Consider the following 13958-nt stretch of genomic DNA (forward strand, 5'->3'; position numbering starts at 1 on the left):
TAAATCAGGTGATGCCAAGGAAATGTTAGGCATGCCCAAGAAAACTACTGGGCCTGCACCAAAGCATGCTGGCACAGCTCTAGAAGTGTCATCCTGATCCTTAGGAATTGCCTTTAAACAAAAATCCGTCAAACACACCCAAGACAACAAACCTGGGTGGCCAAACTTAGTAATGGATCAGCAGTATCAGCTACCTCCCCTAATGACTGGCTTGAGAAACAGGGGCTGAAAGCCACCAGTGTCACTGTGGGTGCCTGCCACCAGCTGTGCAAGGTTCCTTCTCCTCCACAAGAAAGTCATCAGCTCCACAGAACTCGTGGAGGCCAGTGTGAACATGCTGCACTTTGTGACTGCAGGAGGCATCCTGCACTGATGGGAAAGATGCCACAGCAACATAAAGCATGAATTCCAGTACTAGCTCTCCGCCAAGAGATAAATGTGTTTCTGCTCACCATTCAGCCACCTGTTTTTAAATAATGGAAGGACCAAACTCTGTTGAGATGTCTCAAGACTGCTGCTGATTTGCCCTTGGGAAATGCACCAGGAGGACTGATCTACAGCCAGAAGACAGGCTGCTGCAGAGCCTAGAACATGAGGTGCATGCACAACACCAGGGCTCTCAGCACACGCTCCGATGAAGAATGAAGGGTACACATACCATTGCACTGTTCCTGGTTGAGAACAAAGGCAATTTACTCAGAATTGATGTTCTTGAAGCTCTCTGAAGCCATGATCAGGAAACAAAGATAATGTTCTAATATGTTCAGTGGTTCAGATAAGATAGCTGCTGTGCTGTTACAAATTACAACTACCTAAAAACAGTTCATGGATGCAGATGAACTGACCAGACCATGAACAATGGATTTGTCCGCATCAGGTTGTGTTCACATCCACTTTGCAGCCTTGAACCAGAAATTGAGGCAAATTGTACAGCAAGTGGTGCTGCTCAGAGCCATGCAACCTTTCTTTAGAGAAACACCAGCTGTATGCTCATACAGCTTGTTCATATGAACATCAGCACAGAAATCCTCAGTGTGACCAGAAACCCATCTCACACAACCTAGTAGAAGAAAGGGAGCCAGATGTCCTCCTGAGGTTTCGGGAGCACCTGCCACTAGAGGGCTGGCAAGATCTTCTAGGGAAAAAAAAATCCTAAAGCAAGCTGCTGCTGTAGAACTGCACAGGCGCATCGGATTCAGGTTCATCGAGGGCAAAACAAGGGGCATCCCCATCAAGCATATTAATAGAAAAAGTCTGCAGAGTTTTAGGCACAGGAAAGAACCCAAGCAGAAGCCAGGATTTTGGTTTAAGATAATCAGCAAAATCACCAAATCTAGACTTCGTTTCTGGCACAAAGCTACAGGCAGCCTCACCTTTGGCTGAGAGTCAGCAAACAATTCCTCCTCCTCAGGATTAAGGGCTGGCTGGTTCCAGGAGGACAATGCGATGGGCTTCGTGTGGCCTGCTGCACCCCTGTCACCTGGCTGGGTGTCATCTGTGCTCTGTGCCTTTGCATATGACAGGAATGAAGCAGGCTGTTACATGCATTAAAGCAATAACTACATTCAATAGAAAGGCTGGGCTTTTTTTTTTTTTTTTTTTTTTTTTTTTAAGGGGGAAATAAGTTAGCCTGTAATTATAAACAGGAGTTCAACACCTCTGTTGAATGAGGTCCCTAATTATTTCTTATCCATTTCACCAAAATAAAATTTCAGCAAGTGAAATGCATTCATTTCAATTACAGGAACTGGAAGTTTTACTTGGGTGCTGTTGTTGTTGTTGTTTTTTTCCTCCCTGTTGTTGTGCTTTGACCAAGACACCTGTAGTAGAAAAGAATACTTCCTCTGTCCCAGTGGCCCCAAGAACTTGAAATAGTTGCTTCCATTTCAAGTACTGTATTTTCAGATATGTTTTTCAAGCAAAGGTGTTAAATGAAAATGGGGTGGAAGGCACAGAGGTATTAACTCCCGATTTCTATATAATACCTGTTGTTCAGTGGTTGAAAGAACTAAAGCTTAGATTTTTGCATCGAGTGCACATCTCAGTCTCACTTTGAGCATTGCTAATGGCAAGTCTATCGCGTGCTTTATTATAGTAAGGACATCTATTTACCAAAGCTGAGGGCACCACTTGTGGATGTGTTTTTTCAGCTCCTTCCTTCAGCACAGGATTGATCAAATTACCCTATAAGAACAGCAGTAACATTGTTAAAAAAAACACTCAGCCGTTTTAAAACCTGTTTGCTACAGAGTTATTGGAACAAGGGTATTGTCTGAACAAGGCTATCTTCTGTAAGAGAAGGGAATGAAGTCTATTTTGATTAGCATTTAGATTTGCACTCTACTCATTTGTACAATATTAATTTGATCTCTAATAGCATGTCATTCCTATTATTAGCTCCAACAGCAACAGAAAAAAAGTATAGTTACAGCTGATGCAACTGGACTGCCAGATCAATTTCAGTGGGAAAAAAATGCTCAGACACTAATATTTTAGGAACAAAATAGTGCTCAGGAAGGCAAGAAGCAATCAATTCAGCAAAATGGCAAGGCTCCAAAAATATTTGAGCCCAAGTTAAAGAAGGCATCCCAAAACCCTGTAAGGAACAGACATGAAATCCTAGTACAGGCAGCAAGAGGATTTACAGTTAGAAATTTCTTTCTACTGTTCCCACCTCGAGCCACTCGATGAAGGGCAGCTTTTTGTACAAGGTGCTGAGCTGGACTTTCAGAGATTTGTGGATATGCTGAGAGGCCACCCTAGGGCTGGGAAGGCTTGTCTAGCCTTCCTCAAACTGCAGTAGAGAGCTCTGTATTTCCTTCTCCTAAAGAAAACTCCTCCCAAAGACTCAGACCTAGGGCACGACACTTTTCATGTTATCACAGCTACACAGAGGCACCCATGAAGGGCTGTCAAACAAGTCAGGCACGTATTGCCCCGGCTTTGTCCTGTTTCATCTCCCCTGGTATCTTTGAGCTTTCTAGACAAACGATCACTTTTCCCACATCACATCGGTCATCTGGTTCCAATGCATAATTAAGGTGAGAGCAGAACACAGACTCTGTCTGTAAAGGGTCAAGATTACCAAAGCCTCTCATACCAGACAGAAATATGAATATAGTTTTATTCCACTGTCCCAGCTATTGAGAAATCCTTTGTTTCTATGGGAAACCTTTTGTGTCTACTTTCTCAAGGGCTGAACAACAGCAGAAAGTGTTCATCCCTATTCTGAGGCCATTATTAAGCTGCAGTTGTGACAGTCTACAGCAGTGGGACCACCGGGTATCTGATCTTTCCCAGGTTGCACATCCAGCACCTACTACAGCAGACGTGAGTTAAGAGTTCCACATAGGAAGAGTTCCACAACTGAAGTGACATTGAGCAGACCACAGCTGGGATGCACAGGGACAGCCCTCTTCCTAGGCCAACACTTTGCAGGAGGAACTTTCTGGTCCTGTCTTAGAGGGGAGTAAGACTCTTATCCAGAGCTCAGGAAAAGGTGAATTGAGAAGATGGAAATGCCAAGCACTACTGCAAATAGCAACAAACAACAGCTTTTGGCCTGCTCCTACAAAGGAAAAAGATTTTTTTGTTGTTGTTTTTTTTTTTAAACAGAACTGTTTTTGTAGCTTCTTTTGCTAACCTTTCTTTCACTCCACAAAGCATCTTCCTTGCTTGGTTGGTCTGCTCCTCTTTTTTCCTGCTGCCCATCTGACCATACCAACACCCTTTTGACACCTGAACCACGCTGAGCCTTATTTCCATTCTCTTTCTTCAGTAATGCAATAACCATCTGGATGAGATATAGTTCAATATTTGCAGGAACAAGTTTTCTAATTGCTTGAATTTTGGTGGTGTCTTGAAAAAAAATACAAATATAATAAATTATTAAAAAAGAAATAATTGTCCTTTCTCTCATTCATAGTTTTATGTTGTAAAGCATCAGTTTTCCCTCATTAAAGCACAGATTAAAGCATGGAAAGCCTTAGAAGTGAAACTTAATCCATAGGTTTGTATCATAAGAAACCAGAATGTGAGGTCATGGGATAAATCTCCTGCTCATCTGCACAAACTTACCACCCTCAAATTTAGTCTAAAATGTTATAATCAGCCTGCTTCTAAACCTGCATCTCCTATTAACCATTTTCTCTCGAGAGGAACACTGTTTTAACTCAGGCTGAATAGCCTCCCATCTTCTGTTATGCTGGAATGGATAATTTACAGAGCAGTAGGTTTAACAAAGCGAGCTGAGAGTCTGGCTCGGCCTGTAACTGCTGCTGAAAGGATACGATCACCCACGATAGGAGAGGAGGCACGAAGCTATGAAGCCAGAAAATTCAGCTAACTTAAGAAGTTAAGCTCTGAGGGAAAGGCTGAACTTTAAGTCCCCCATGAGCAGAGCCACAAGTACATGGCTGTTTTGAGCCTCTGAACTAGCCAACAGCACCAGCTCACAGCGCTGTGATTTCCTGCACTATTCAGCCTTATCCTCATAAATAAGCATCATCTTGGAGACATTTCCCCAAGGAAATTCTACTACTTATTCAGCATATTGTTCACAGATACCATTGCTCATGGGAAGACACCACCAGGCTGATTTCTTTCAGTTTGCCTGACTTCTACTTGAGTAAGCACACATTTAAGAGCGGTGCCTGGGTCTTTTCCAGAGCAATACAAATCCTTCCACTACGCTGTGGAGTAGTAGAATTTTGATATTTAATGAGGCCCGACTGCCCTATTTTGAAACACAAGCTTAGAAGGAAAGCAACAACTGTCATTGCCATGCTCTGCTTTGTCATAGGTCTTCCAAAAAAGTCATAGATGCTACTTAAAGGAGTACCAGAGTTGTGATATTTTGCATTCCCTTCATTAGTACACCACTGCCATGAGAAGCTTCAGATGAGGGCTGTAATGCTCACCTGAGTCAATAGGAGGATTACAGATAACATCAGAAATGACCTGTTTAACTTCAGGAGTCAAACCTGCTCGCTCCAGGTTGACAGGATACCCAGCTTGCATCGCCTGGAGCAGGTGCGTGCCGATCTCAGAAAGAGGAAGAGATCTGGTCTCACTTATAGTCCTCTAGGGAAACAGGGAGACAAAGGCAGAATGAATTAAGGTGGCAGAAGCATTCTGAAATACAACTGAAAACTCAAAGCCTGGCAAGCTCCCGTGTCCAAAAAGCAACAGGGGATACTGTCACATAGCTGTGCAACAACCCCTCACCCCACAAGCACTTTATTACTTCTATTGCTTCCCTGAATTATCTTCCAGCTTGTAAAAAGCATTTTTCTCTCAAGGCTGCTACTTCTTAGCCTTGAAGGCTCGCTGCAGCCTGCTTTACAGCTCATGTTCCTGTGTCACAACTCACTACCACCCTCTTTCCACCCTGTGGCAGCTGAATCCCAGAAAGTTCTACTACAAAGGAAGTGGAGACTTGTCTCATAGTTAAGCATCAACCCAGCTCCAACTTCGTGAGGTGGTACTCTGACAAAGCTTCACAAGTCTTCTGTTCAGTAGCTAGGATGCAGGACATGTTTAACAGCACCAAAACAAATTCCCTCTTGTTTTTCAAATATGTTAAATAAATTCTCTTAAGAGATTTGCACCAAAGAGAAACATCACACATTTACTCCACCTAAAGTTGCACTTTTCAGGAAAGATTTGAAACTGGTTACTTGTCTCTCTTGACATAGGTTTCATGCTTCTACTGATTGCTCCCCCAGACAATACAGACGCTGCGTATACAATCATGAGGATTAGTGGATAAGGAGCATCATGTTACCCATTAAGAATTATACAACTGCTTCTTCTTAATTAGTCCTTAGGCACACTTTAAACAGGTGACTATCCTTTCCGGCAGGCTACCTGATCAGGAAGTTTTTGTCTTCTCACAGTATTAAGGGCAAAGATACAGAACTAGGTGGGGCTGAAATCTAGCAGAGGATTTAAGAGAAAACACTTGCAAAACCCCTACTTCTAGACAAAATATCCCCACCATTAGTTCTCAAAAAGGAAGAGACCTCCACAGGAAGACACTTACCACGGAGAGATTTTTGTCTTGGAACAAGACGTATGTGACATGCTCTGAGGGAGAAAGGGCTCTAGCATGCTTCTGGTGAGATGCCTCTGTCTGATCTGTAGGTCCAGATGTAGGGAATGCATCCACCTGAGTAAGACAAAGAGGAGTAAAAGGATTATATCTCAGTAACAACGAATGAATCACCCTGCCATTATCTGAAGAGATTCTGAAGAAATAACAGAAAGTTATTCATCTCTGAGCAGGTTGGTTTTGACCCCAATTCCATGTTCCACAAAAAGAAAGCAGAGAGGGAATCAGGATGGACACCCACATACTCCATCTTAATAAAAAGCATGGGATTAGTGAAGGGACTTGCAAAAAAGCCCCAAGAAGTGTCCAGATCAACACAAAACTTCTTAGTGCTTACAACATATTTAGAACTATTCCATCAGAACAAACTATAGTATTCTGTCTGCTGTTTTGTTGGGGAAGTTCCTCCATTTATTTTAAACTTTTGCTTATCACAGATGTAATGAAAAACAGGAATGCTTACAGTCCCCATACCTAATAGTTTGCTGTTGAGGAAAAAGATGAGTTGGTGTTTAATGTACTAAGGAGTTATCTCACGCATCACAAATAAACAGTATTACTGCTCTACCTGCTTTCTATACATCTAAATCCCCGTACCTGTAGATTTACAGGGAAATTCAACCCCCCAAAGTTAAACAGCTGCACAGCTCCTCCAGTCCTGTGCTCCACAGCCCCTCCCTAGTGGAGTCTCTTGCCATTGCAAGGGCAAGAGCAATGAGGAGCCACTTTACAGAAAGTCTCAGACAGAAGTAAAACCAACTATGAAAAGAGAGCAGAGTGTTCATGAAAGCCAGAAGACTTATCTCTGTAAATCTCCTAAGGAGACTTTTACAGAAGAAAACTTGAGTCCTGCCCTCAGAGTCTACTGAAGCAATAAACTGGTGAGAGGACATTTCCTAAACCTTTGGACTCCAGCCTGAAAAAATCACTAAACTAGCTGCAAGCTCTCAATAACATGGCACTGGTTGGATACTCAGCCCTGCTAGATGGGTGGTCTTTACAAGTACGCCCTGGACTTTCAAGATGACAACGCTTATATCATCATCCAGGTCCTCATGTTGTCACCACGTAGCACGTTCAGATGTAGAAGGCCTATTTGTAAGCAAGGCTAACAGTTTGGCTGCCCTGCTTGGATGGGAAAGCTGTGACAAGGACAAACCCTGAAGGAGAAATCCAACAGCTGCAGACCAAATTATGTCTTTTAGTGCTCCTGCATGGTAGGAGACGCTTTAGTAAATCATACCTGCAAACCATTCGCTTGGCAGAAGTCCTTAATTTCAGCCAGGAGAGGGACCAACATGGTTGATTTTGCTTCAGATACACCTTCAATCCTCTTCACATTCTCAACAGTTGTAGGCCTGGTTCAGGATGAATAATAAGAGCCATGGAACCATCCTATGTTGATGCTTTGAAACATCTGAATGATATGTGCTTAAACTGCAGATCTAATAATCACTACTTGAAAATATTTTTTACTGCACTATCATCTCTGGAACTAGTTCAGTTCACTGTTTTCGCTTTTGTATCTTGAAGTTTGACCACAGCAAAAATTTCAGTTTTGTTGCTTAATACCTCAGAGGATGTTAGCTACATCGGTTATTTATTTGCTTTTACCTCCTAAAAATATATTAGCCTAGAGATGTATGGAAAAACATATACATTCCAAACATAGTTTACCTAACGCTGTTTAGCAGCTGGGAAGGCTCTTCAGATGCATTAAACACTGAGCTGCCCCACAATACCCTCTCTTACAATGCAGAAAGTGTTCTTCTTTCCATTCCTTTCCTTTCAGGAGTCAAGAGCAACACAAATTTTTGGTTATTCTCTTGTGCTACAGAGCTACCTGTGCAAGGTAAGGGACAGCTCCTGACCTGAATGCTCTTGTAACCCTTATCAGGTATGAACATAGTAAAATGATTAAAACACAGTGGAGAGAAGTTGGACAAGTAAGAATCAGACAATGTGTACCTTTCCCTCCATGACTGCCAAGCTGACAGAAGGCTTAGTTACAGAGACATAGGCAAAGTTAGCCTTTTATTTTTTTATTTTAAAAAAAAAAAAAACTAGCATGAAGAGACAAGTTTAACATTAATGGCTATTTAACTTAACCAGTAAGCATTTTACAAGGGTATTATGACAAAGTCCTCTGGAAAAATGCTGCTCCTTTACCAATGAGGCAAACTCCCAAAAAGCAGAAAGAGAAATTACTACTTGGCTTGCAATTTTATTTTATTTTTTTTTTTTTTTTGAGTTTATTTAACAGGCATGCACGCTGGCTTTACCTTATTCGGGCCATCTCCACCAGGATCTTGTTGGTTGCCAAGACAGCTGGAGGAACTGCTTTCTCATTAGCTACCTTCTGTCTAGCAGTCAACAGCTTGCCATACAGAGCAGTCTGTGAAGAGAGCCAAATCCTCAGAAAGAAGCTTCTGATCAGGCATGTAGGAATAGTTCAAATATGAGAGGTAAAATTGAAGCTTCCCTCATGTATCAACTAATACACAAAAAGCCTACAATCCATTAACACTCTTCATACTGAAAATTCTCTTTCAGGTGCTCCTTTTCAAGACCTCTTTGTAGTATTACGAGCTGCCCAAGCCAGTTTCTTCAATACAGTGGGACTGTGCTCCACAGGCTGATTGCAATTGACAGATATCCTCTCTTCCAAAGACTTACCTCTAGTTCTTTTTCCAGAGATGAAACAGGTTCTTGGGACTTCAGAGGAGATCTCACAGGCGAGTGCTCTTGGAAACTAAAAGAAAGAGAATGAAGTGAAAGGTCAGCCCTTGTATTCTATTAATTTATTCATGAACTTTGCACAAGGCTGTAAGAGAGCAGCAGCCTGACTTTTTTTTTGGTCTGCCCTTTGACAGCACAGTCAGACTGTGGCCCAGCACCTCAAGCTAGCAGGTGCACTGATAAAGGACTTGAGCTAATTAGGGCAGAATTAGCAGTACCCCAAGGCCAAGTTTAACAGAATTCCTCCACAGCTAGTCTTTTGACTTAAAAATAACCTTTTGCTGTACAAAAATCAAACAGTGAGCAAACCACCAATATCCCTATCTGCACCTGGGTTTCTGTATTATTAGCAAAAGACTTACAGGCACTTGTCCATTCATGACATTATTCTGACTGCATCCCATCAAAATACCTTGTATTTCTACCCACGGCCAGTAATATTGATCTTTGCCAGAAAGAGCTAATAGCTTTAAAAGCATCACTGACAAGCTCACAGCTGCCTTACTGTAAGCAAAATAAGCTTCTGTTACCACCAGGTACATCTGCGTAGAGAGCAGCATCACAGCTATCACAGAATCACATGTTCAGGGAATATTACCTCCAATTAGACTGCCATCACTGCAGTGCAGTATCTGCAAGTAGACAAACTAGAACAAGAGTGTCTTTTCCTTGCTTTTGCGAAGCAAAGTGCAACATAACCTGTTTTAGTTTGTAGCTGTCCCTAGAAAAACTTTTCTCCACGTGGCTACAGTGGCAGTTTCTCAGCTTAAATGACATGTGGTTCTCCCCTCTTCTGCCAGCATCAGGCTGCTTGTCTGAAAGAACGGAACTGCTCAAAAATGCAAGGTCAGCATGATCTGAAGCACTACACAATCCTTGAGAACAAATTACTTTGTCTGCCTTTTGCAAAAGCTTGTTTCATTTTTTAACCTCATGAAACCTCAACTTGATCTCAGAAGAGAATAAAAAGGCAGAAACCTAAACCTATATGCTCACTTACAATGACTGCATAGCGCGCATGTTCCGTTCTGCCAGTTTTAAGATAGAGTCACAGCTCGTCATTTTTTAGCTTAATTACATTTAACTGAAAACAATTATTCTCAGTTGCTTGTCTAAAGCACAATTTAAAATCAATTACAGTTTCAACCATCACATAGAAAATAGACTGAAAAATAAATGGCCACAGTAAAAGTATCTAATATAAAGCTGCAATCACTCCATTTTGATTAACATTTTTCTATTTTTCTTGCTATTGGATTTGAAGTAAAATCAGTTAAAGTTTACATTTCACAGTTAATAAAATATGCTTTGCCTATGACACTAGAAGTATTTAAACTTTACACATCTTGTCAAATTCTGCAAAGCTTGTTAAATGTTACAGCTCAATGTTTTGAAACAATGACATTTTTAATGTCTTTTTTTTTTTTAAATACTAGGTACTTGCAGTCAAAACATTTGGATGGTCAATTCAAAGCAGAGTACTGGTTTTAAGGATTGTATCACCAACAGCACCTCTATTATGTAGTCAGACCTGTGTAATTCTGTTTTAGTTTAGAATAGCGTACCTGTTAAGCATGGTATTCCTTCTTGGAGGCGTTCCAGCTTTCTTCTCATATGAAAACATTTCATACAAAGACATCTATAAAACATAGAAGAACAAGACAAACAAATGCTACTTTAACAGTATTTCAAATGAAGTTGCTGAAGCAGCAAAATGTACATTTGTGATGCCATGACAGGCTTGCAAGGTTTTTAATACCAACAAGGATGGGTAAAAACACAAGAGGAGTTGTACTTATACAGACCTGCTTGCCTGGTGACTGCTTTGTTCCTTTTGTGCTCGGGGAGCCCTGCGTTGACACCACAGGTGAAGATCTACTGTTGTAATAAAAAAAAAAGAGAGAATTCTATCTTACTCAAATCAGACTACATTGTTTGTATGCTGCTATTTGAAAAACATTATTTTGCTAAGCAAACTGAATGGAACTTCATACAGGTAAATTTTTGACAAATCACACTTCCTTATTAAAGTTATTAGAAATGTCATTTCTAGGGAAACACCAAGGACCTCAAAGCCCGTGCAAAATACTAAAGTTTTAGTGAGGAACAAGAATCTTGTCTTACAGAAGAGACAAGGATTTCCGATGACAGAAATCAAAGTTCTGTGACAATGCTGTCTTGACAGAAAGATTCAATTTAAAAAATCCCATTTCTGGTTCTCCATGCAAGTATCAACTTTCTGGTTTGCACTAAGCATATACTTTTAGCCACTTCTTACTGTTTATGAACAAACAAGTGTTTTTATTCTTCTAAAAGACCTGTTGACTAGGTAAAAAGTCACAATAGAAAACTAGAGAAGGCAAAAGAAAACTGACAACAATTTGACAACGTGTCGCTAAAAAAATCAATCAGGTAATTACAATCTAGACTTCTGAAGACGTGTTCAAAGGCCAACAATGAAGAGCTTCATTCTAACAGTATTTGTTGTCAAAGCAAAGCCTCTGCTGCCTTCAGTTCTTTACTTTTCACTTCAAAGAGAGTTGGCCTAAGTTCATATTTAAGAAGACCAACCAAAATAAGTTATACTTCACGAACAGTGAAGTGGAAGATCACAAGCAAAACTTCACATGTCATTTTCATGGAGCCATATACTCCGATGGCAAATCAGCTGACCACCACTGAAAACACACACCACTTTTGCAGATATACTCACCAACATTTTTGAAAGTTAAAATTTCAGAAAACACACAAAGTCAGACAAACCATTACACATTTATGTTGAAGCAATTCTTGTTACAACACCGGGATGTACTGACTTTAAAATATTATGTTACTGCATAAGGGAAAAACTTTGGCTGCAAAGTCTAATAGAGCTATTTCCTGTCAAACCTGCCACCTCAAGAAGCAGGCTTCAGAGACCGATCTGACGTTAAAATAACATAAGGTGCTCAAGAAGACATGCATCTATGATTACCTTCTAGTAGGTCTCTGTAGGTTTAAGACTTCATTGGACTGTAACAGAAGACTTGGATTTGAGGTAGATCCAGCTTTCAAAAGCCAATTTCTTCCCTGTAAGAAAAAAATAACGTATGACTTAGTTATAGATTACTCAGAAGTCTTCGATGGGTAGTTTCACACCAAGAAGTACCTTCTGGGTAAGCCCACATGTGGTCGCAAACTTGCTATGCCCAGAGACTTCTTTGAGGAATCCTTCCATTATCAACTGTTGGCAGAGTGACTTCCACCAGTTCTCTGTCAAGTCCTTCCCACTACCGTAAAGAGCATGCTTTCGGTACCTCTCTGGCAGACGTTGGGAACTCTGAAATTGAGAGAATTGGTCAGGCTTCTCCAGCCTTTATTGGAAAATAAAGTTTCCAATATACCTGGTGAGATATATCCTGAGATATGACAGTGTCTCCAAGAGCATATCTTCACAGAACAACTTTTCAGTAAAGTCACAAGCCAAAAACATTTATTCAAGTCTATATAACACCCCCGCAGTAACCACATTTACGACAGCTCCTATTGCCTTGTCCATGTTGCTTGAAGAGCGTTCTCACCTTTGCTAACCTAACCCACTTCTGTGCTGTGACAATGATCACAACCAGTAACTTTATTTTGAAGCAAGCCCCCAGACAGAACTACACTGAGGTTACAATACTGTTACAATATCTCCATTTCTACATGGAGAAAATATCTCCATGCACATGGAGGAAGTTACAGGAACAACCCAGCCACTCAAGGTATCAAAGGAAGTAAAACACATTAGTGTGGTTTGTATTTAACCTGTTCAGGGCAATCTCAGATCCATTTAATGCATCACTATGTTTGAATATCTAAGAATTGAGTTTGAGTAGGAGCAGTTACCTGTGCTTTTAATTAAAAAACTTAAAGAAAAAGTGAATAGGTCAACATAGGTCAATAACAAGGTCATTTTTTTTAATAAAAGCCTGTTTAAGTCCCAGGACATGATGAGTGTAAAGAGCCCGCAACAAGCTGACTACAGATATCTGCTCTATGGCTCCTCTACTTCAGCTGCCTGTTGTAATGTTTTGGCCTTCACTTCAAGGATTTTTTTGCTTTGAAAAAGTTGCCTATTTCCTCATCTCTTATTAGAGGTCCACACTTGGGGAAAAAAAGAGCCAGTGAGGTCCTCTTTGATAGGTTCTCAGCCCATGATCTCAAAGGCCCAAACGGACTGCAGAGGGCTTAAAGCCTCTTTCAGAGGAAGGGAAACTCTGACAGTCTGAAAAGCTGAGAACGTTTCTGAAAAGAGGGAAGTAAGAGAGGATCAAGTGATAGTAGGTCAAAGAGTGTCAGACAATTTTTTTTTTTCCTAGAATAAAAAACAGGAGGTTGTGCTTCAGACCCTGTATTTGCTGTTTTGCCGAGTGTCTCCTCCCCTAGGGAGGACTACATGGTCTACAGAACTACATTTTTTGGATTACACAAATATATTTACACTACACATATGCCCTAGTATATACAAAGACTTGAATATTTGCATACATTATATAGCATGCTATTTCTAACATACATAAGATTTTAAAATGTATACTATAAATAAGCATATTATGATGTGAAAGATGACTACATTATAATCTCAGACAACAGGGGACAGTGGTGTGGAGGCTTGCCTTCTGCATTTACAGGACTCATTCATGTAGGCTTTCCAGGTGCCTGTTGGCACTTTTTCTGGAATCATCTTTGTGTTAGGTGCCATACAAACACAGGTCTCCTATCCTCAAGAGCCCATTTTGCTTTACAATGGAGAACAAAACAGGCTGATGCAGAGGAGCGGAGAAAGACAAATACGAGATGCAGGAAAGGCAGTGGTTAGAACAGGGAGGCCTGCTGAGCTTCCTAACGTCTTCAGGGACCACAGGGAAGAGGACTCTAGAGAATTTCAGGCAGCCAGGGAGCTCCTGTCCAGTACATGCAGCGAGTGGAGCAGCAGGAAGAGGGGCTTGTTGCACCCCTTTGGCAGCAAGGCACAGGAGCCACACAGAAGATGGACTCACCTCACTGTTGCATGGGACCAGGGCACTAAGCCCTGACTCTGAACTCAAGGGAGTCACCTCCTCAACAGGCAGAAAAAGCCAAGTCC

General features: G+C 41.1%; 1 protein-coding gene across 5 annotated transcripts in view; it reads right to left on the minus strand.

Annotated features, from left to right (window-relative positions):
- The window catches only part of WRN (WRN RecQ like helicase), a 42567-nt gene that overhangs the window by 483 nt on the left and 28126 nt on the right, over positions 1-13958 (minus strand). For 4 of the 5 annotated variants that reach the window (XM_035325192.1, XM_035325190.1, XM_035325193.1 and 1 more), the window contains 11 exons: positions 12000-12170; positions 11826-11920; positions 10657-10729; positions 10417-10490; positions 8789-8864; positions 8395-8507; positions 7356-7470; positions 6044-6169; positions 4920-5082; positions 3644-3858; positions 1374-1508 (listed from right to left, as the gene is read on the minus strand). In XM_035325192.1, the coding sequence (XP_035181083.1) occupies positions 1374-1508; positions 3644-3858; positions 4920-5082; positions 6044-6169; positions 7356-7470; positions 8395-8507; positions 8789-8864; positions 10417-10490; positions 10657-10729; positions 11826-11920; positions 12000-12170 (1356 nt within the window). Of the gene's footprint in view, positions 1-1373; positions 1509-2112; positions 2185-3643; positions 3859-4919; positions 5083-6043; positions 6170-7355; positions 7471-8394; positions 8508-8788; positions 8865-10416; positions 10491-10656; positions 10730-11825; positions 11921-11999; positions 12171-13958 lie in introns of all 5 variants that reach the window. The other variant, XM_035325195.1, reaches the window with a different exon arrangement.

Source organism: Oxyura jamaicensis, chromosome 4 (genome assembly GCF_011077185.1).
Source record: "Oxyura jamaicensis isolate SHBP4307 breed ruddy duck chromosome 4, BPBGC_Ojam_1.0, whole genome shotgun sequence".
Taxonomy (NCBI): Eukaryota; Metazoa; Chordata; class Aves; order Anseriformes; family Anatidae; genus Oxyura; species Oxyura jamaicensis.